We start from the raw sequence: 20,230 nt of genomic DNA on the forward strand, positions 1-20,230 counted from the left end.
TTTTTGGGACTGGGATGATGGTGGCAGTCTTCAGGCAGGTGGGAACTGTCTCCAGGGTAAGTGAGGTGTTAAAGATGTCTGCCAGCACCTCACAGAGCTGATCAGCACATTCCTTCAACACTTTTCCGGGGATGTTGTCTGGGCCAGTTGCTTTGTGCGGATTAATCCTCCTGAAGGTACTCCTTACTTCTGCTGAGGTCACGCTGAGATGCTCTTCGTCCGGTGGTGAGGTGAGTCTGGTGCTGGGTGGTCTGTTCGGGTCTTCAAAGCGTGCATAGAACTTGTTGAGGGCATCAGGCAGAGATGGGTCTTTGGGGCATTGTTCACTCCTTCACTCCTTCCAATGTTGAATGTATGTTAAGCTAACTGGTAACTCGAAATTGTCTCTAAGTGAGAGTATGAATGATGTTTGTCTCTGTGTTCCTGGGATGGACTTGCGACCTGTTCAGGGTGTCTCCCGCCTCTCTCACAGTGACGGCTATGGACACCAGTGAACCCCATGACCCAGGAATGAAGAAGTGGGTGAAGATGATGGATGGGTCGCAGGGATGATGGATGGGTCGAAGGCATCTCAAACCTAGTTTCTATAATTCTAGTAGTGCATTTTGATGCATGTAAGGGAGCTCTCCAAGACCACAGGCCCAAATGTCCAGGTCTAAAAATCATATTTGTAATAAATAATATTAAAATACAAATCTACTTATTTTTGTTTTTATTTTGTACTCCATTAGATTAAATCTTAAATGTGGGGGTGATTGCCAAGGTGGGTACAAAACAAGTTGAGGTACAGTATGATGTAGGTGGAGGTGGGTAATCAAATGATGTGCACACTAGAAAAATGGTGCCCAGTAATTGGCTGAAGGCCACTGTCCTGCATGTTTGATGCATTCCCCTGCTTTTCAGCATGTCTTCAGGTTCTGCAGAAGCCTGTTAACGTCAGTCATTCAAATCAGTTGTGTAAAAGCAAAGAAACATAAAACATGCAGGATAAAGACCCTTGAAGACCAGGATTGGGCACCACTGGTTGAGACTTGCAGGTCACTTGGTCTCAAATACTATGAAGTCAATGAGATTGCTACAAAGATTTTGAGTTGCCAGCTAGTCTCCAATAATTACAGCCCTGTGACTTATATATAATAATAACTTCAGCCAGTTAATAGGCAGGCACATAAAAAATATTATCACGCTTTTAATGAAACCTTCACTGAGTGGTATCAAACTGGACTGATTGACTGTGGATTTCAGAAGGAGCAAACACATCTCTACCCCTCCCCCCTGAACATAGGAGGATCTGCGGTGGAAGTGGTCTCCAGCTACAAGTACTTGGGTGTGCACCTGAATGACAACCTCAGCTGGATCAACACCACCAGCCTAATGAAGAAAGCTCATCAGAGACTCTACTTCCTCAGACGGCTGAGACGAGCTGGTCTGGGAAGCTCAGTCCTCACCTCCTTCTACAGGTGTGCAGTGGAGAGCATCCTGTGCTCCAGCATCAACGTGTGGCATGGAGGCTGCACAGCTGCAGAAAGAAAAGCTTTGCAGAGAGTGGTGAAGGCTGCACAGAAATCTGTTGGAGTCAGTCTCCCCACCATCACAGACATCTACACCTCCAGATGCAGGAAGAGGGCCACCTGCATCATGAAGGACCCCACTCACCCAGCACGCACACTTTTTGCCCCACTCCCCTCAGGAAGGAGGTTAAGGAGCATTAAGTGTAGAACCACTAGACTGAGGAACAGCTTCTACCCTGAGGCTGTTAGACTTATGAATCTCTAACCAGAATAATCACAGTGAAAAACCATATCATGTTGCTGCTGATCTGTTTCATGTTGCTGCTGATCTGTTTCAATGTTGCTGTGTTCATGCGTGCTCATCTGCTCACACAGAATCATGTTCATGTTTGTGCTGATGTTCGACATAATGTTTTTATGTTATGAGTGCTTAGTGGATATTTAGCTGATGTTTTTCTTAGTTCATATCTTAGATGTTATTACTGTTTTTCTTTTACATTTTATTGTTGGATGTAACTGGGACCCTGTGTACATAATTTCGCTCCACAACATGAACCACATGAGGTGTGAATGGCAATAAAGAAAGTATGACTCTGACTTTATGGCAAGGGTGATTGTTTTTGACGCATCGCCAACAGACCTAAAAAAAGTTGAATTAAATATTTTGGCAACTTCTGAACTGAAAATGTCCCAACAAGCAGGAAAAGGAGGAGGCTTTAATTCTTGAAAATATAGAAGAGTACTTAAATGTTTTTGAGCTTTGAAACTACTATTTATATTCATCCAACCTTTATTTAGACAGGTAAATCCCATTGAGCCTCAAGGACTCATTTACAAGAGAGACCTGATTGGAATATGAATAAGAATATATTATATATATATATATATATATATATATACACTATTACTATACTATATATTACTATTATATTACCATTATATATATTACTATACTATATATTTATATACTATTTTATACTATTTTTTAGCTATTGCATTGACTATCTCTCTGTACCTTAAGTATTTGCCCAGATTTGTTCAATCAACATTTATTTTTCAAATTCAGTAGATTGTAATGTGTATGTTATCATTATGGGCTGATTAAAATAAAAAAATTAATGGAATTACTTTATACAACCGTCACTGGCCTAATTTGGAGAAAAAAAATCAGCATTGAAAATAGAGAAAAACAGTATAGGTTGACCTCAGCATGTTTCTTTTCCTTATTATTTTAAATGACTATGCAGCTCTCTCACAAGGTTACTGCCATGTGACACATATGGCGTCAGCAACATTCAGACAACATGTCTAAACATGATTCATTGCATTCCAACACTGCTCTTAAGCATTTTCTCAAAGGGCAAAATGTTTCAAAACATGGAGTATGTGACCCAGATTTGAACCTATGACCACTCTGTTTTGTTGACTTCAGCTTCTGTTGTCGTAGATAGATACTTGCCTCACCTTTTTATTTTTCTTCTTTGACTGAGAAGTTTTTGTTGTGACTTTAGATATGAAGCATTGCACACAAATATTAAATATGAAAATAATGTTAAAAAATATATAATAAACACCATAACAGATTCTGCTGAATAACTGTATTCAAAATAAACTCAGACTTTTGAATTAAATTAAACTGGTGAGCAGTTTAGGATGAAAAACACGTTCAACTTTATATAGATATCTAGATAAAAAGTAGGCTAAATCCAATCTAAAAGTTTTAAAGATGTCTAAACACAGTCAGACACTCAAAAGATGTCTGCATTTCGCCAAGATTGTCAAGAGATGTTGCCATACCCTATGTGGAAGTCAAACTGTAATCGCTGGTGTTATACTCCATGAGAAGTAAAGAAATCTGCTCTCTCAAGCACAGCTGATGCCATTTTGTTCTACAAGAAGTTCTGAGAGCTCATCTTTATGCAAGGTGCAAGAATTGGGCAAAACTTTTTTCTCCTTCTGGTTTGTGCCAACTCTTGTGTAACTGGCCAGGAAAATGAAGTGGGGTGGTGTTTGCAGCCACGCTGCTCAGGAACCAGAGCGGCTGCGGTAATGCCGAGATTCTGCTGGGAGCTAACAGTAGCTTCTGGGATCCAGTATTTGCAGTGTGACTGTTAATCTCTCTTGCAGCTGGCATGCTGTGAGTGGGTGCTCCTGAACAGACGGCAGAACTTGACGTTCGTAAAAATGACAAGCGACATCCTGAATACACTGCCTGGTCAAAAAAAAAAAAGTCTCCACCTGGATTTAACTAATCAAATAGGTACGAGCCTCCTATTGGAGAATTACTGCATGGGTGATTATCTTTCAGCTGGCAACAAGTTATTTAACCCCAACTGGTGCAATGAGTTGCTTCTCATTTCTTAAACAACCATGTTGAAAGACATCACGTGGTCGTGGAAAAGATGTCAGTCTGTTTGAGAAGGGTCAAATCATTGGCAACAAGCAGAGAAAACATCTAAGGAGTTTGAAGAAACTACTAAAATTGGGTTAAGAACTGTCCAACGCATTATTAAAAACTGGAAGGATAGTAGGGACCCATCATCTTCGAGGAAGAAATGTGACCGGAAAAAAATCCTGATTGATCGTGATCGACGATCACTTAAACATTTGGTGAAATCAGATCGAAGAAAAACAACAGTAGCACTCAGGGCTGTGTTTAATAGTGAAAGTAAGAGCATTTCCACATGAACAATATGAAGGGAACTCAAGGGATTGGGACTGAACAGCTATGTAGCCTTAAGAAAACCACTAATCAGTGAGGCTAACTGGAAAAAAAGGCTTCAATTTGCTAGGGAGCATAAAGATTGGACTCTGGAGCAATGGAAGGTTATGTGGTCTGATGAGTCCAGATTGACCCTGTTCTAGAGTGATGGGCGCATCAGGGTAAGAAGAGAGGCAGGTGAAGCGATGCACCCATCATGTCTAGTGCCGAGTCATCAATGCTAGATCTTGGTGAAAAGTTAGTGCAACACTGGATGGAAAAAGATCTTGTGACATTGCAGAAGCTTATCGAAACAATGCCACAGTGAATGCATGCCGTAATTAAAGCTAAAGGTGGTCCAATTAAATATTAGTGTGTGACCTTTTTTTTTTTTGGTGGCAACTTTTTTTTTGGCCAGGCAGTGTAAGATGTTGATCAGTAATGGGGTTTCTTTCAGACTGGACACTCCTGGGGGACACCATCCGATCCAATCCAGCCGTGACAGCATCCTGTCAAAGGAAGACACCTACGACCCATGTTTCTGTTGGATGATTCCCTTATATGGTAAGAGGAAGCTTTTTTAAAACATTTTTTACAGTTGGTGAGTTTCCCTGTTTATCAACTTATCTTGTGGCTACCGCCTTGAATCAGCTGTGCTTGTTAAATCTGGGCCAAATGAGGCAGCTATCTGCAAAAAGCAATCACGTTCTGTCTGACATTCTGGTATGAGATGTTCAAAGAACACCAAGTTATCATCATTGTACGTTCCCATGCAATGACGAAATTAGTTCTCTGCATCTGACCAATTCTGAAGACCAAGACTCTACATTAAAATTTTTTTGTTACTGTTAACAGAATATGTCGTCAAAGAATTTGGATAACCTAATAATAATCCAGCTCTACCACTGGAATTGCTTAGGTGGAAAAACCCTATCTCTCAAGCCAGTCCTACATCGAACTGAGCTAACCAGCCACAGGAACACTGCTATGACTTAAGATGGTTCATAAACCAGACCCCAAGATTTATGAACAGTGACTAAATGTTTCTGATATAGGCTACAACTGATTTCCATATTGAATTGTGTGTAACAGATTAATAATTTGATAATCCAAGGACTGAAAGGAATGATCTCCACACATGTCTCAGGAGGAGAAATTAATATTCTTATAAATGAAGTGTAATAGAATGACCAATTACTTCAGCCATCAGTGGTTTTATTATTGTGGCCGACAAGTATACAAAAACTTTTTTCCCCCACAGAGGAATTTATCCCATAAAGATGTCGGTTACCTGGTTAGCTATAACAGTTTTGTAGTGGTACATCCCAGGAATAAGTTGCCATCTGCAGAACTCCCCCCTCCAGCCCCTCGTAATGGTTCCCCCTCCAATCCCACCGAGCGGAGCACCTGCAGATTAGGATGTCAACGCAGAGAAATTAGGAGCTCTTTACTTTCTTTAATTAAAAACTAGGACAGAAAAGTCTTAGCGAATCTCTATAACAGGTTTCTCAGCATTTCATGAACACAAGATTCCCCGAGTTTTACCTGAGTAAATTTTTCCAGGAGATATTTGAGTAACACAAAACACTCAGAACTAGAGTAGCATCAGTCCTAATAATTATAAAGTTTAACTTCAGATAGTAAAAAGCCACCAGAGCCTGTCGGGATACATGTATTATGAGCGCGGGAGAAGCAGAACATGGACTCAATGATACAAGAATACTAGCATTAATAAAACATTCTATTTTACTTGTTTTTACTGTGTGTATAATATTGTGTCTGTTTTTATGATTGACAATGTAAGGTGACCTTGAGTGCCAAGAAAGGTGCCTACAAATAAAATGTATTATTATTATTATTATTATTATTAACATGTGAAAAAAACACTTCAAGATTTTAACAAATGGGCTAATTTAAGTTTTATTTTTTGACATACAACTACACCAACAATAGAAAAAAGTAAGACAAATTGAAGAACTACTCAAATGATAAACTAATATTATACCTTTTATTTTTTTGCCCTTAAAAGCCTGTATAGAATGTTACAATAAGAAAATACTTTTAATTGAATAAAGAACTTCACTTGCCATATATTTGACGCAAAGGCTGGGAATGAAACATATCGATGAACGGAGCCTTCTTCTCCACTTGGGTCTTCTTGTACCACCATTTTAGATACCTGGATGGACATGTAGAAGAAAGGCAAATTGTCATGTAAAAATGTAAAAAATTAAAATAAAAAAGCTGTGAAAAATTTTACAAACAACTAAAACAAACAAACAAAAAAAGTTAATGTTTAATAGCATTTCGTCAACCTGTGCTTTTCTTCAGTGAAAGGAGGGCATTGTGCAACTGTAAACTGGATGCACATGTGAAATGAGGGCAGTGTAACAGTGACAGGTCTACTGTATCAAAGTGAGGCCGTGCACACGTGCGCATGCAAGTGTGTCAAAGTGCAGCACCCACCGTCACGCCGTGGCTGCTGTGTCAAATATTAATTAGGTAATGTTACAAAAGCTTCCAAACAATTCCCAGAGAGACTCAGCTGTTCACTTTTAGTCACAAATTGACGTATTATCCCAGCTGTGATCCAAAGCATTACGGAGTTTGGCTAATATTTCCAAAAATAAATAAATAAATAGAACGGCTGAATTAGTCACACATATGCTGACTATTTTCCTGTTTGGTTTCAATCATCAATTTTAAATGCATTTAACAACTTGGAAAAGTTGCCGCAGTCATCAGAAATATCACCCTGTTCTTCTGTCTCAGTGGTTTATGACCCAGTTATAATGTAGTTTAAGGTCATCTTTATTGTAGTCCATTGCTCGCCTGTCATACGGTGCAACAAACTGGTGCAGAAAACCAAGTGTGTATGAAACATATCAGTTTAACACAAAAAAAAAGGTACATCATAATCCTGTTTCAAATCTAAGCAACACATAACTTGCTAAACTATTCTAGATTAACACTGCTTATCAGCAGATTTGTTCTTTATGCATCTCTTACTTTAGAAGTGCATCAGAGTACAGTATGTTGAAACTACCACAGTTAAAGTTACAAAACGTCTCTTTGTTGCCTTCAACTACGTTTTTGTTTCTGTGCTGGCTCTGCATAAGACACCCTCAACCAAACCCTAATTTACAGACTTGAGAATATTATTGGGATAATAAGGTTCTAAGATTCTAAGGTAAGACCTTAGAAGCTTTTATGTCATAACTATCTGATAATGTTTATAAAAATGAAAAAGCATCCTGATCCCTTGTTAAAGTTAATTGTGATGTTCCTCAAGCTTCTGTGCTTGGTCCAGTTTTGTTTTCTCTATATATGGTTCATCTAGGCAAAATATTGTGACACAGATTAAGTTCTGATAAGTACTGTCAGGCTGATAATACCCAGGTTTATTGTTGGCAAAACATCTCATGAGCCAGAGGACAAATCTGAATGAAACTCTGAGAAATTACTCATTGGATGTACTGTATATTTCACTTAAAGGGTGAGTATATTACACACCTCATGAGTTAATTTAATTACAGTTCAAATGGCTGTAGTGAAATAAATAATTATCAGTAAATTTACTTTATCTAGATTGTACTTTTCTACTGCAGCACGGTGGCGCAACTGGTAGAGCTGCTGCCTCTCAGCGAGCAGGTCCCTGGTTCAAACCCCGGTCCAGGGGCCTTTCTGGGTGGAGTTTGCATGTTCTTTACGTGCATGCGTGGGTTTTCTCCGGGTACTCCGGTTTCCTCCCACAGTCCAAAAACATGCATGTTAGGCTGATTGGTAACTCTAAATTGTCCCTAGGTGTGAGTGAGAGAGTGAATGTTTGTTTGTCTCTATGTGGCCCTGTGATGGACTTGCGACCCGTCCAGGGTGTACCCCGCCCCTCGCACAGTGATGGCTGGACATGGGCACCAGCGACCCCCGTGACCCAAAAATGGAATAAGCGGGTAAAGAAAATGGATGGATGGATGGATGGTACTTTTCTACTAAGTTGCTGCTGTTTTTAGTATTTTAACTTTGTGAAGTACCTGGATATGGCTACAAAAAAAAAAATTTCTCTGTGGGATGAAAAAAAAAGTAATTCTTCTTAAACTAATCAGCTATTGTAAATGCAGGTTTATCTTAAACAAATAAAGAACTTAAATGACCAATGTCCTAATGCATGCTCAATAATCCAGGGAGACAGGTCATCTGGACAGATTCTTCTTTGTTGAAACATTTAGTATTTTATCCAAAAGGCATTCAGTCTGAGGAGCTGCAACAAACTCAGGCCCTGTTTACACGAGAACAACCTCTGGAAACGTTAAGTGTTTTTTCAATGTTAATTGGGGGTAATAAACAAAAAATTAGTAGGTTTACATGAAGGCGCTGTAGTTTCAATATCAGGCAGGTTGCCAGATAAGAAATTATGAACTATAGTATTGTCGCTTTAAAATGATGGTATTTTGACCTAAACTGTCATATGTGTTGAGTAAAGATATTCTAAGATGAGATGTGTGTTGTGTTTGTTGAACATGTGCACAGAAAAGGAGGGGGTAAATAAGACATTTTAAATGTATCTGGCAACTTCATCGCACATGCAACATCTGCATTCAGGATTCAGAAACCTTGGGTTTCAGAAAGAACGAGGGCTGTTGTGTAAATGAACGGCTGAAACGCAGTAGAAAAGCTGCGGTTTCAGTCAAAATATGTGTCGTGTAAATGAAGCCTCAGTCTTATAAACAGCGCCTTCTAATAATGGATCAACCAGTTTGCTGGTAACAACCAAAACTAGTTGTTCACATGCAAATGGAGGACCATCAGCCTAATAATTGATCGTTAGTGCCCTGATGGCCTCTTGCTATTCACAGGGGGCTGAGTGATACTTGCAAAAGAGACTTGTTTCATCATTCTCCATGATGACATCCCTCACATCACAAAAATGACAGGTTGGCTTTCTTGGACTGTGAGGTCTGTTTCTGATGGAGGACATTTGCAAACTGAGGTGTACCACAAACCCACCCACACAGACCAGTATTTGCAGTTTGACTCCCATCACCCTCTGGAGCACAAGTTAGGAGTCATCAGGACTCTGTATCACAGAGCAGACAGTGTCCCCACTAACTCAGGAGCCAGGCAGAAGGAGAAATCCTACACAAAACAGGCTCTAGAGCAATGTGGATATCCTAACTGGGCCTTCCTGAAAGCAGAAGAGAAACCCAGACAGGACTCCAGTCAGCCAACAGGTGAAAAGGAGGAACCCAGACCCAGCCCAGTGGTCATTCCGTATGTTGAGGGAGTATCAGAGAAACTGAGACGTTTATTTTCTAAACATAACGTCCCAGTGGCTTTTAAACCCCAAAATACATTACGGCAAAGACTGGTTCATCCCAAAGGTCCAGTCCCCCGGCACAAACAGAGTAATGTTGTGTATGCTGTTCAGTGTCAGGAGGGTGATCAGTCTTACATCGGGGAAACTAAACAGCCACTGGCCAAAAGGATGGCCCAGCACAGAAGATCAACATCATCAGGCCAGGACTCTGTGGTCTACACTCATCTCCAGGCCAGCGGTCACTCTTTCAGGGATGAAGATGTTCACATCCTGGACAGAGAGGAACGATGGTTTGAGAGAGGAGTAAAGGAGGCCATCTTTGTGAAAAGAAACCGTCCATCATTAAACAGGGGTGAAGGCCTCCGTGTTCAACTATCCTCATCTTACAATGCTGTTATTGCTAGTATCACTCAGTCCCCTGTGAATAGTAAGTGGCTGTTAGGACACTAATTATCAATTGTTAAGCTAATGGTCCTCCATTTACATGTGGGCAGCTGGTTTTGGTTGTCAGCAGCAATCCAGTTGATCCACTATGAGATAGAGTTGCATTCGGGCCTAAATAATCTGATCCGACCCGGCCCCAGCCCACAGTCATAATTTCCAAACCCCATCCGACCCGATAAGTTAACAGTACTGGATCAGATTGTGTCTCTTCCAACTCAGATGTCGGTCACAGCACCTGGAATCTGACGTAGATTAACTACGAGATTAAAAAGATATTCCATCAATCATAGTTCAGTGCTAAATTAGTGTGCCCACCGCCATGTTGATAGAAATATAGCGTCTGTCCGCGCGTGAATGTGCGCATGTGGTTTAACACAAAGCCTCAGCGAGAGATGTTTACATTATCAGCGGGGGGTCAGCGAAAAACCTCCACTCTGGAAGGTGGGTTCAGAAACCTCCGGATTCAAAGAGGGGGGGCCACTGGTGTCGCGTAAATGATCAGCAGAACCACAGAGAGAAAGCTGCGGATGCACTCAAAATACGCGCCGTGTAAACGGCCCCTAACATACGAAAAAACCTACGTTTCACCCATCGTGTCCGTGTAAATAGGGCCTTAGACAGGTTAATCCCATTGAGCCTCGAGGACTCATTTACAAGAGAGACCTGATTTTAACAAAGAATGATGACAACAATGGACAACAACGACAACAATAGACGGTTATAAAAAGGCATACAGATTTTTTTTATACAAATAAGGCCCTGTACACACGTAGCCTGGTGTTTGAAAAAACGAATATCCGCGCAAAAAAATATCGCCGTACATACATGTTCGGATAGAGAAAATGATCGTCTACATGAACCCGGTGATGTTCACCACAGAGCGTTGTAAAGAATATGCCCAACCCATAGGAGGCAGTGTAGTGCAAAGGTGAAACGTATATCAGCCAATCACAACCCTTCAAAGCAACCACAACTTCCTGTTAGTATTGAATCATGGCGCCTGGAGGTTCGTTTGTGTGGACAGACCGCGAGGTTGAACTACTATTAAATACCGTGTTGGAGTACAAAGTTAATAAAACTCAGGAAAATGTCGACTGGGAATCCTGTCAGAACAAGTATGTTGATATTTTAGCGCTTTTTTTAGAGCATTACCCAACGGAGTCCTCCGACGAGTTTCCCCATTCACATGCCGACATCACGCGCGGGAATTTAACAACAAAAATGAAAGCAGTCCGAGGTAAATATCGCCATGCTGTTGATACAGGACGCAGGAGTGGACACGGTCGAGTGGTTCTTCTGTACTTCGAACTGTGCGAACAAATCTGGGGTGGCTCTCCAGCTAGTACTACCATATCCTCCGGTAGTGAAACAGCTGACCTGGATCATTCTCGGACCCTACCCTCACCATCCACATCTTCTTCCTCCACTACCATGGATGTAGCAGACACAGGGTCTGATAATGAAAGCAGTGTGGGTCCTACTTCAAAGGAGAGGAGAGACCTGCTTGATGTACGTATATTTTTCTGTCCATTCCTCATAAATAAAAGTACTTTTGCTGTAAATGTTCATCTGTTGGATGTACTATAATTCACGGAACAGGTTTGTTGAATTGTGTTGCTATTAAAAATACAGTTAAGGCAATATGTGTGTTAAAAATTATGCAAGAGTTGAGGTGTGTAGTGGAGGCTGGAATGTGATGTTTTTTATATTTTACTGTGTACGGGTTGCTGATTTATTTTTATTATTATTGCAAAAAAGAAATGACACCATCATGCTCTTACTCATCTCATATTATGTTAGGCCTACATATTCATTAGTTTGATGGGGTGGTGGGTACAAAATACACTTTAAGACATATAGCAAACATTGGATACGCTGTTATTACATATTGTTATGTAGAAGTGATGTGAAAAGTACAACATCAACATGATCCAGGTTTACTTTTTTATGTTTAATTGTGATGATTTTCATTTCTCTTTTGAAGGCAAAACTAAAAGGACACAGACACGACCGTCTGAGGAGAAAGCTGCCTGCTGAGACCCAGTGGCTGAATGCTCTTGAGGAAGACCAGCGTGTGAAAAAGAGACTGGTGGAAATCATTGAGACATCAGAACAAAAAGCATCCGAAAACTATTCAAAAATGTCCAATACACTGGAAAGACTTACCACATCGATTGTTGATGGGTTTTCTCTTCTGAAACAGGTCATTCATGCACCTGCACAACCACCACACTACATGCCATATGAGCCAAGAGGTCCGATGTATTCGCACACAATGGCCCACCATTCTGTCCACCAAAACTCAGCAAATTACCCATACCCAAACAACTCCACTTCTGACAGAACACGTCAAAACACAAGACCAGGAAACACTATGAACACTGAAGCTGTGTTCCACACACCTGCTGAAGCCACTGACCAATTTTCATTCAGTCAGGCCCTTTTTAGTGACCAGTAGAGTACTGTTTTATACATCGAAACAAGTCTGGTACAGTTAAGTATATACAAGTTCCACTTTTGCACAAGGTTGCACACATGTCAGGTTGTTAATCACAGTGTTATTTACTCTGACAGTGTTTTTTTTTTCTGTTTGCTATCTTTTTATACATACTGTGAAAAGCTTAAAATGTAGCAATTGCACAATACTTTAACTATTTACATTTTTGTTACGTGAATCTTTATAAGAGTGGTGATCTAGTCCAGTCCTTGGGAGCTACTGCTACTTAGATGTATTTATTTCTCCAAAACACCACTATCAAATACATACTGATGATTGAAATCAGCTATTTCATACTGGTTTGTTGAAGAAAATGCAGCTGAAATGTACCTGTGGTAGCTCCCAAGTTATGGACTTGGGCATCACTGATTTAAAAGTGTACAGTAACTGTGCTGCTTTTCTCCCATGTTTAAAAAGCTTTATCTGTTGTAGATCTGTTATAATCTGATCTGTTCATAAATGAAACACAAAATAAGAACATGTTAAGTGTGTTCGTTTGAATAAATTGACAAACATTTTAAAAGCAAGTTTCTTTATGTGAATTTTTGTGAATATGACATTTATCAGTTACAAATACAGTCATGTTCATCAGAAAGTATTGGCAGCACTATTTAATACACTACAGGTCCAATTTTAAGAGAGAAAAGTAAAATCATTTAACTTAAAAGTCTGTCTAATGAGCTACAAACTATTATATAATGTATCTAAATCCTGGGTGGTAGCTTTTCATGCATTAATAGAATGAAATGCAATAACATTGCACAAAACAATTTAAAAATTCTCTAACATACATGGTGCTAACTATAACGTTTTTTTATGAAAAAACAACGCAGTCTGCTAAATAGTTCACAGGTTTTTGTGTTTATGGATCCAGACACTGAGTGAGGACTCTCCTGACCCGCTTTCCTTCTGCTGCCAAGCTGTCTCCTCTGACCACTGGCTGTGTGTCCGGTTGATTGTTCCTGTCATGTTGAATAGCTTCAGTTATTCTGTTTTCATCCACAGTGTCTTTTGATGCCTCACAAAAATTGTGCAACACAAAACATGCATATATAACAAATGGAAGATCATTCATATTGATGTCCATGGCTCTCCTCAGGGCTCCAAATCGGGCTTTTAGTCTTCCAAATGCACATTCAATCACCATTCTAGCTCGGCACAACGAAAGTCCAAAGTACTGCTCCTGAACATTGCTTCCTCCGTTAGCATATTCTTTCATCAGGTAAGGTAGAAGTGGGTATGCAGGGTCACCCAGTATGTAAATGGGTATAGCGTCTTCGTTCTCCACAATTTGTCTTGGACAGGGGGGAATCTTCATGTTTTTCAGATTTGTGTTTATTGTGGAGTTAGCAAAAACTCTGGCATCATGCACACTCCCTGGCCATTTCACAACTACATCAATAAAGCTGTACTTGTAATCACAGGTGGCTTGTATGTTAAGAGAAAACCTCCCCTTCCTATTTAGGTACTCTGTAGAATTAGCTGATGGCTGCTTTATCTCCACATGAGTCCCATCCACAGCTCCAAGGCACTGAGGGAGACCATAAGCCTGCTCAAATCCCTCAACAAGTGCACGCACAGCAGTCTCTGTTGTTGGCATTTTTATGTAAGATGGTCCCAAGTACACAGTTATAGCCTTACACACCTCTCTAATTATGTTTGAGACTACTTGTCTTGATAAGCCAAATGCATTGGCCGTTTTACGCAGTCTTCCCTCGTCAGCCAAATAATATAGCGTGCATGCAACTTTTTTGACCACACAGACTGGAGATCGCATTACAGTACTCTTCCCTTGAATGTAAGGAAGGAGTAACTCCGAGAGCGACAGTAATGACGACCGTGACATTCTGAAGTTCTCACGCCATTCCTGTGGGAGAACAATTTCCTTCTCAAAGTTTTCCCACCAGCCAGCAGTGCGTCCAGGTCTGATCCAAAACCGGCGACGGCGACGCTGAATGGCGGTATTGTGCCTCCGTATCGGTAGGGATAGTTGCTGTAAAAGAGCTGAACGCCAAACGCTTTTTCTCCTTTGTAATTCCATCTGTTGGAGCAGTTGTGCTTGTAAAAACAAGCAAGCAAAAATTGCCTGAACCAGCGTTACAATTAGTACTTCCCTAAACGCAGTCATTTTCCCTCCGAATGAATGGGCAAACAAAAACAATTGTCGCACATGTGACGTCAGCGCCGCGCTGCACCATCTGTCGCAGACATAATGCGCATATCTCCGGTTCCGAAAGTCCACACGCAACCCCGAAAGAGGAGATTTCTCAAATCTCCACTTTGGTCGGAGTTTTTGTTATTATTCGTTTATAGTTACATCAACCGGAGTTCACGTGTGGATGAAAGGCCACACCGCATGATAAACTATTCGGTTTTCCTGATATCCGGCTACGTGTGTACAGGGCCTAAGATGCAAAAAAGTAACAAAAACAGCTAGATTATAAGATGAATGTCGAAAACTAAAAACAGGAACATGTCTGCATTGGTCCCTGCCAGGAGTCCAACCGATTCTTAAAGCCACTTAGAGAGGTCAAGGTCGAGAGCTTCAGGTATTTTTGTAAGATATTCCAGGAAACAGGAGCGGAGCAGGAGAAAGTCCTTTTGCCTAGTTCAGTCCTCGCTGAGGGGACACTGCAGGTAATAATGTCCTGAGAGCGCACGCTGTAGCTGCACTCACGCAGAGACATGAAGGAGGAGATGTATGAAGGCAGCAGACCAAGAAGTGATTTAACGATGAAAATAAGATTGTAATCCATCCGGGTCAGGTTTCGTGTTAGAAATGACAGCTCTGCTACGAGAAGGTGCTATTTATAAGACTGAGTTTGTTGCAGCTCGACAGACTGAAGAAGTCTTTTGGATAAACGATGAAACGTTTCAACAAAGAAGAATTCATCCAGAGGACCTGACTCAACCTTGTTATATTAAATGACCAATATTACTTTTAGCTCAATTTAAGCAAGACTGTAGCCATGACGAACTTGTAGTCACAGTCCAAATCTGTTGTGATTACATGCTTTGCTTTGAGCACATTGGGTTACATCTGTGCTTGAAAAGTGCTGCACCGTGCACAGTTGGGATCACAAAAACATTCAGGAAGACAATGGCCCCTCGACGTAGCTCCACTCAGGTAGAGAATAGTGCAAACTGTTAAAGCGTGTTATTTGAAGCCACAGCAAGCTGGGCTGTTGTTGAGACCAAAAGTTGATCACCAGATCTGTGAATACACGCCAAGTCTGCTAATCTTGAGTCCAAAGTTACTGACAGCAGTAAACACACAAGCTTTGGAAATCAACTCCAACTACAGAGAATCTAGTTAACCGTTCTTGATTTTTCAGGCAAAAGTTTTGCAGAGACATTTATCTACAAAGAAACTCTTCTTCCACTAAATAAAGAGCTGACAGTACTGTTCTCCCTGTGCGTTATGTCCCTTGGGCGCATAAGCTATGTTGCTTTAACCTCTGTAATAATTAACAAACGTTGCCGTGGCGACAAAGCTGACTGAAACGCTCCCTGTAAAAAATAAAAAATAAAAAAATTGAAAAGAGCCCGACTAAGAGGAACACAGTTTTTTTTATAGGTGACGCAAATCTGTGGTTTTAACGGTTTCGCAGTTGTAACGGCTTTTAGGGATTTTTATACAACTTAGCAAAGAGCACATAAAAAGCAATTTGTCTATAACTAAAATAACTTTTTAATTATATTGTTATATTTGTCTCATACGCAATTTCCTAATGCCTGTGATCAGAATGCTAGGGAGAATTTTTTTTTTTAATGACAGAAAAGTTCAAGAAATAAAAGGTGCATGTCTATAAAGCTGCAGAATATACAAATGTCTGAATGTGTGCTGAGGGTTTTTATGTCTAACTGTTGGCTACACAAAGAGAGAACAATCACAACGATGACGGATCGATCAGATTTCCTTCACTGCTGCTGCAGTTTTACACTCAGAGGATTTAACAACCTGAACGCTGAATTTGATCTAAAATGACCTGAAAACAGAGCTCACAGAACATTTGATAAAAACTGAGAATACAAGTTTATTCACTCAGAATGTTAGATTTTTTAAAATGCAATTTCATCAATTTACAGAAAATGCAACTTGTGACGCAATGCATAGCTTTTAACCTGTGACTAAATATTGTATTCTCTATTTTAAAAGCCCAAACAAAAACACAGCTGGAAAAATCCTTTCTATGCCAAGGCCATGGACAGTATAATAATATCAGTATAAGTAATATATTTCCTGTTGCAGATCGCTTGGGAGAAATAGTTTAATCCTGACCAAACGAATGAGGTAGTTGCTAATCTAAGTGCAGGGAAAAGGTCAAAGTGGATAAACAACTCAAGATCCCAACGTTTCATAGAAATCCATGTGAACACTATTTATATACATACATACAGTACATTGAATTCTTTGCGAGGAGTGACTTTGAAGTGACTAAGATTCCAGTTAAATTATCAAACTTCCACAAACAAGTTCTTCAGTTCTGGAAAATGATATTTCAACATAATTTCTCACCTCATGGATCAACTTTGTGGAATAAGAGCAATCACAGTTGGCAGGAAGTCAATATTTAGAAAAGATTGGTATGAAAAAGGCATAATTGTTGTAAAGGATCTTTTAGATTGTAATGGAGATCTATTCAATTTCTCATCCTTTGTTGGAAAATAAAACTTCAGCTGTTGTCATAAAGAGTTTAAGGAGGAATGTAAAGTAATCCCCATAGCTTTGATTTAATTCATTAAAAATATTATATATTCAAACCGTTTTGATGCCCACCTTAAAACTAAATAACTGTAACTTAGTCGACTTCAAATGCAATAACAAAATCATCAATGAATGTTTGCAACACAGGATTTACTTTGATTATAACAAAGATTCCTTCAAGAAACCTCCCAATATAAATCATAAAACCATAATGACTTCTGCTCATTCTAAATTTGTCAAATGGCCTAAATCTCTTAAAGTGAAGGAAAATCATTTTAAAATAATAAATAAAACATATCCTGCAGCCATGTTTCTTGAAAGAAGATTTCAATTTGATGTTGATTTGTGTGTCTTTTGTAAATCAGAAGATGAATCCCTCGAGCAATTGTTTTTATCATGTCAATACAAAGTCTTCGGTCAGACATCAGAAACTGGATTAATCTCAAACTTAATATTCCTTCTTTTCATGCTGATGCCATTTTACTTTATGTGGATAACTTAAGCTCAGCTTTCTCTGATGCCATAAATATAGTTGTACTTACAGTAAAGTACCACATTTACTGTAAGTGGAGGGATAACAAGCCCTCCTTCCTGTTTTATTAACAAATTTAAGTCATACTATTCTTCATTAAGTAGATTAAAACACTGGGAAACTGCAAGAATCATCTCACAACAGATATTTAAAAACCTATTGTTTTAAGTTTCTGATATAGTCTTGCTCCTTTATGGGTTTTTTTCTCATTATTATGTAAAACCCCTTATTTTGTAATATAGTTATGACACCCATCGAGAGGTTGTATCTTGTATTGTTGTTTTGCATTGTTAATAAAGTTCTTAAAACAACTTTTTATAGGACATCCTTGTAAAAGAGATTAATAATCTCAATGGATTTTTTCCTGGTAAAATAAAAAAAAAATAAAGGTTTAATAAAATACACATACATAATTTAAATAAATAATTTTAAATACATACAATGAGAAGGTTGTGCACAATCAGTTGTCTTTCTTGACGTGCATAAAATCTTTGACGTTTTCCAATCTGGTTTTAAAACTACCCACAGCACTCACGCTCTTATAAAAGTTTTTAATGAAATCCTTTTAGGTGACTGTGTCAGCCTTGTGCTTTTAGACCTAACAGCTGCTGCTGACACTGTGGACCACGACATTTGTCTAACTTGTTGGGAACAGTGGGTGGGAATTGGGGGTGTTTACTTAAAATGGTTCAGGTTCTATTTGAAAAAATGTATGTTCTTTCTTGGTACTGAGGGGCCAGCATCCTCCTCTTCTCCTCTTTTTTTTTTTTTGTAGAGTCCCTCAAGGCTCAGTTTTAGGCCCCCTTTTGTTTTCTCAATGTGGGTTAACGAAATCAAGGTAATGGTTTTTGGTGATACTGCTGGGCCCTCCCCTGTAACTATAGGTTCCTTGACCCAGTGCAGCAAATTGACACTGAGGAGTTTAGGGGTTGAACTAGATCCTAATGAACTTAAATTAGACAGCCAGATCAGGTCAGTTGTTCCAATAAGTTCCAATTATTTGTCCACGTATCAGAACATTTGTACCTCATGTACCATTTACACATGTACTAATCAACATGTGTCTAGTCTTGTCTCTTAATTACATGTTTAGATTAGAATGTTTAGATTAGGTTTGATGTCTTTTTGCATTTATTAAGTCTGTTTGTATTTATTGTACTGTTGTGTATCGGCACTGTGTTGTATTGTTTTGCACTTTATGTTCTGTGTTGCACCGTGATCCTGAGGAACGCCATTTCATTTCAACTTGTAGCTGAAATGACAATGAAACCTCTCTGACTCTCTAACTCGAGACAACTCTTGAGGACAAAACATCCAGGACTTTATGTCCTTTTTATGTCCTTGACTTGCTGTTATTTGAGACAGCAATACAAGATAAAACCCGTCATTCCTAAAAGACACATTTTAAACCTTCCTGCTCACTCAGATCAGCTGACCAGCTGCTCCTGAGTGTCCCTAAACCCTGATTCAATTTTAGAGGGATTGAGCTTTTACTGCAGCAACTCCTACATTGTGGAAGGAGCTGCCCCTCCATCTCAGACAAACCTTTATCTGTTTTTAAAGTCTTTTTAAAACCCACTTGTTTTCTTTCTTTTAACACATTGTAAAAGGGTTGTTTTGATACATTTTAATCTGATAATTTTTTATATTTTGTAGGTTTTTACTGTTCTTAATGTTTGATCAGATTTTATGCATTTTACTTTTTTTTATTACCTGGTTTTATTTCACTTGTGAGTTGAATTGTATTTCGTGTGAGCCGTGTTTAAATGTGATTCTGTACAGCACTTTGGTCTGCTGTGGCATGTGAAGTGCTTTACAAATAAAGTTGGACAGGATTTCATTAAAGGGCTTTGCAGCTGCAGGATTTGGCATTACTTTAATTCATCTGTAATCATCAAGCTACTGCAGCCATAAAGCAGCAGAATATATTTCAATTAATTACAGACAAGTTTAAAGAAAGTTTTCTTGTTTAAAATTATTGTATTGTATATTCCAATGCGGCAGCACGGGGGCGCAACTGGTAGAGCTGCTGCCTCTCAGCGAGCAGGTCCCTGGTTCAAACCCCGGTCCAGGGGCCTTTCTGGGTGGAGTTTGCATGTTCTCTCCGTGCATGCGTGGGTTTTCTCCGGGTGCTCCGGTTTCCTCCCACAGACCAAAAACATGCATGTTAGGCTGATTGGTAACTCTAAATTGTCCCTAGGTGTGAATGAGAAAGTGAACGGTTGTTTGTCTCGTTTGTCTCTATGTGGCCCTGTGATGGACTTGCGACCCGTCCAGGGTGTCCCCCGCCCCTCGCACAGTGATTGCTGGACATGGGCACCAGCGACCCCCATGACCCAAAATGGAATAAGCAGGTAAAGATAATGGATGGATGGATGGATATTCCAATGCAGAGTTGTAATGTAGCAAAGTAGAAATACTTTGATACTGTACCCAAGTAGAATTTTGACATACAAACCGGATTCCAAAAAAGTTGGGACACTAAACAAATTGTGAATAAAAACTGAATGCAATGATGTGGAG

At 39.6% G+C, this 20,230-nt stretch overlaps 3 protein-coding genes across 3 annotated transcripts in view; 2 read left to right on the top strand and 1 right to left on the bottom strand.

The window, feature by feature from the left end:
• gba2 (glucosidase, beta (bile acid) 2) overlaps nucleotides 1–7,730 on the bottom strand; it is a 26,463-nt gene extending 18,733 nt beyond the window's left edge. Inside the window, exons 1-3 of the mRNA XM_037681299.1 lie at nucleotides 7,726–7,730; nucleotides 6,300–6,391; nucleotides 5,504–5,619 (exon numbers count right to left, since the gene is read on the bottom strand). Of these exons, the coding sequence (XP_037537227.1) occupies nucleotides 5,504–5,619; nucleotides 6,300–6,391; nucleotides 7,726–7,730 (213 nt within the window). The remainder of the gene's footprint in view (nucleotides 1–5,503; nucleotides 5,620–6,299; nucleotides 6,392–7,725) is intronic.
• Nucleotides 1–20,230, top strand: part of rgp1 (GP1 homolog, RAB6A GEF complex partner 1) — an 85,352-nt gene that overhangs the window by 41,412 nt on the left and 23,710 nt on the right. The gene's annotated exons all lie outside the window — the stretch shown is intronic.
• Nucleotides 10,921–12,990, top strand: LOC119408826. The gene is made up of 2 exons (XM_037675679.1): nucleotides 10,921–11,479; nucleotides 11,955–12,990. Exons 1-2 carry the CDS (start codon nucleotides 10,964–10,966, stop codon nucleotides 12,426–12,428), a joined length of 990 nt encoding a protein of 329 aa, XP_037531607.1. The 5' UTR covers nucleotides 10,921–10,963; the 3' UTR covers nucleotides 12,429–12,990.

The sequence above is a fragment of the Nematolebias whitei genome, chromosome 1, assembly GCF_014905685.2.
Source record: "Nematolebias whitei isolate Nwh7 chromosome 1, NemWhi1, whole genome shotgun sequence".
In the NCBI taxonomy this organism is placed as follows: Eukaryota; Metazoa; Chordata; class Actinopteri; order Cyprinodontiformes; family Rivulidae; genus Nematolebias; species Nematolebias whitei.

Bases quoted from the DNA above. Each gene is read 5' to 3' on its own strand.
- LOC119408826 (XM_037675679.1), top strand. From the start codon at position 10,964: ATGGCGCCTGGAGGTTCGTTTGTGTGGACAGACCGCGAGGTTGAACTA. The intron at 11,480-11,954 runs GTACGTATATTT...TCTCTTTTGAAG, and splicing joins AGAGGAGAGACCTGCTTGAT to GCAAAACTAAAAGGACACAG.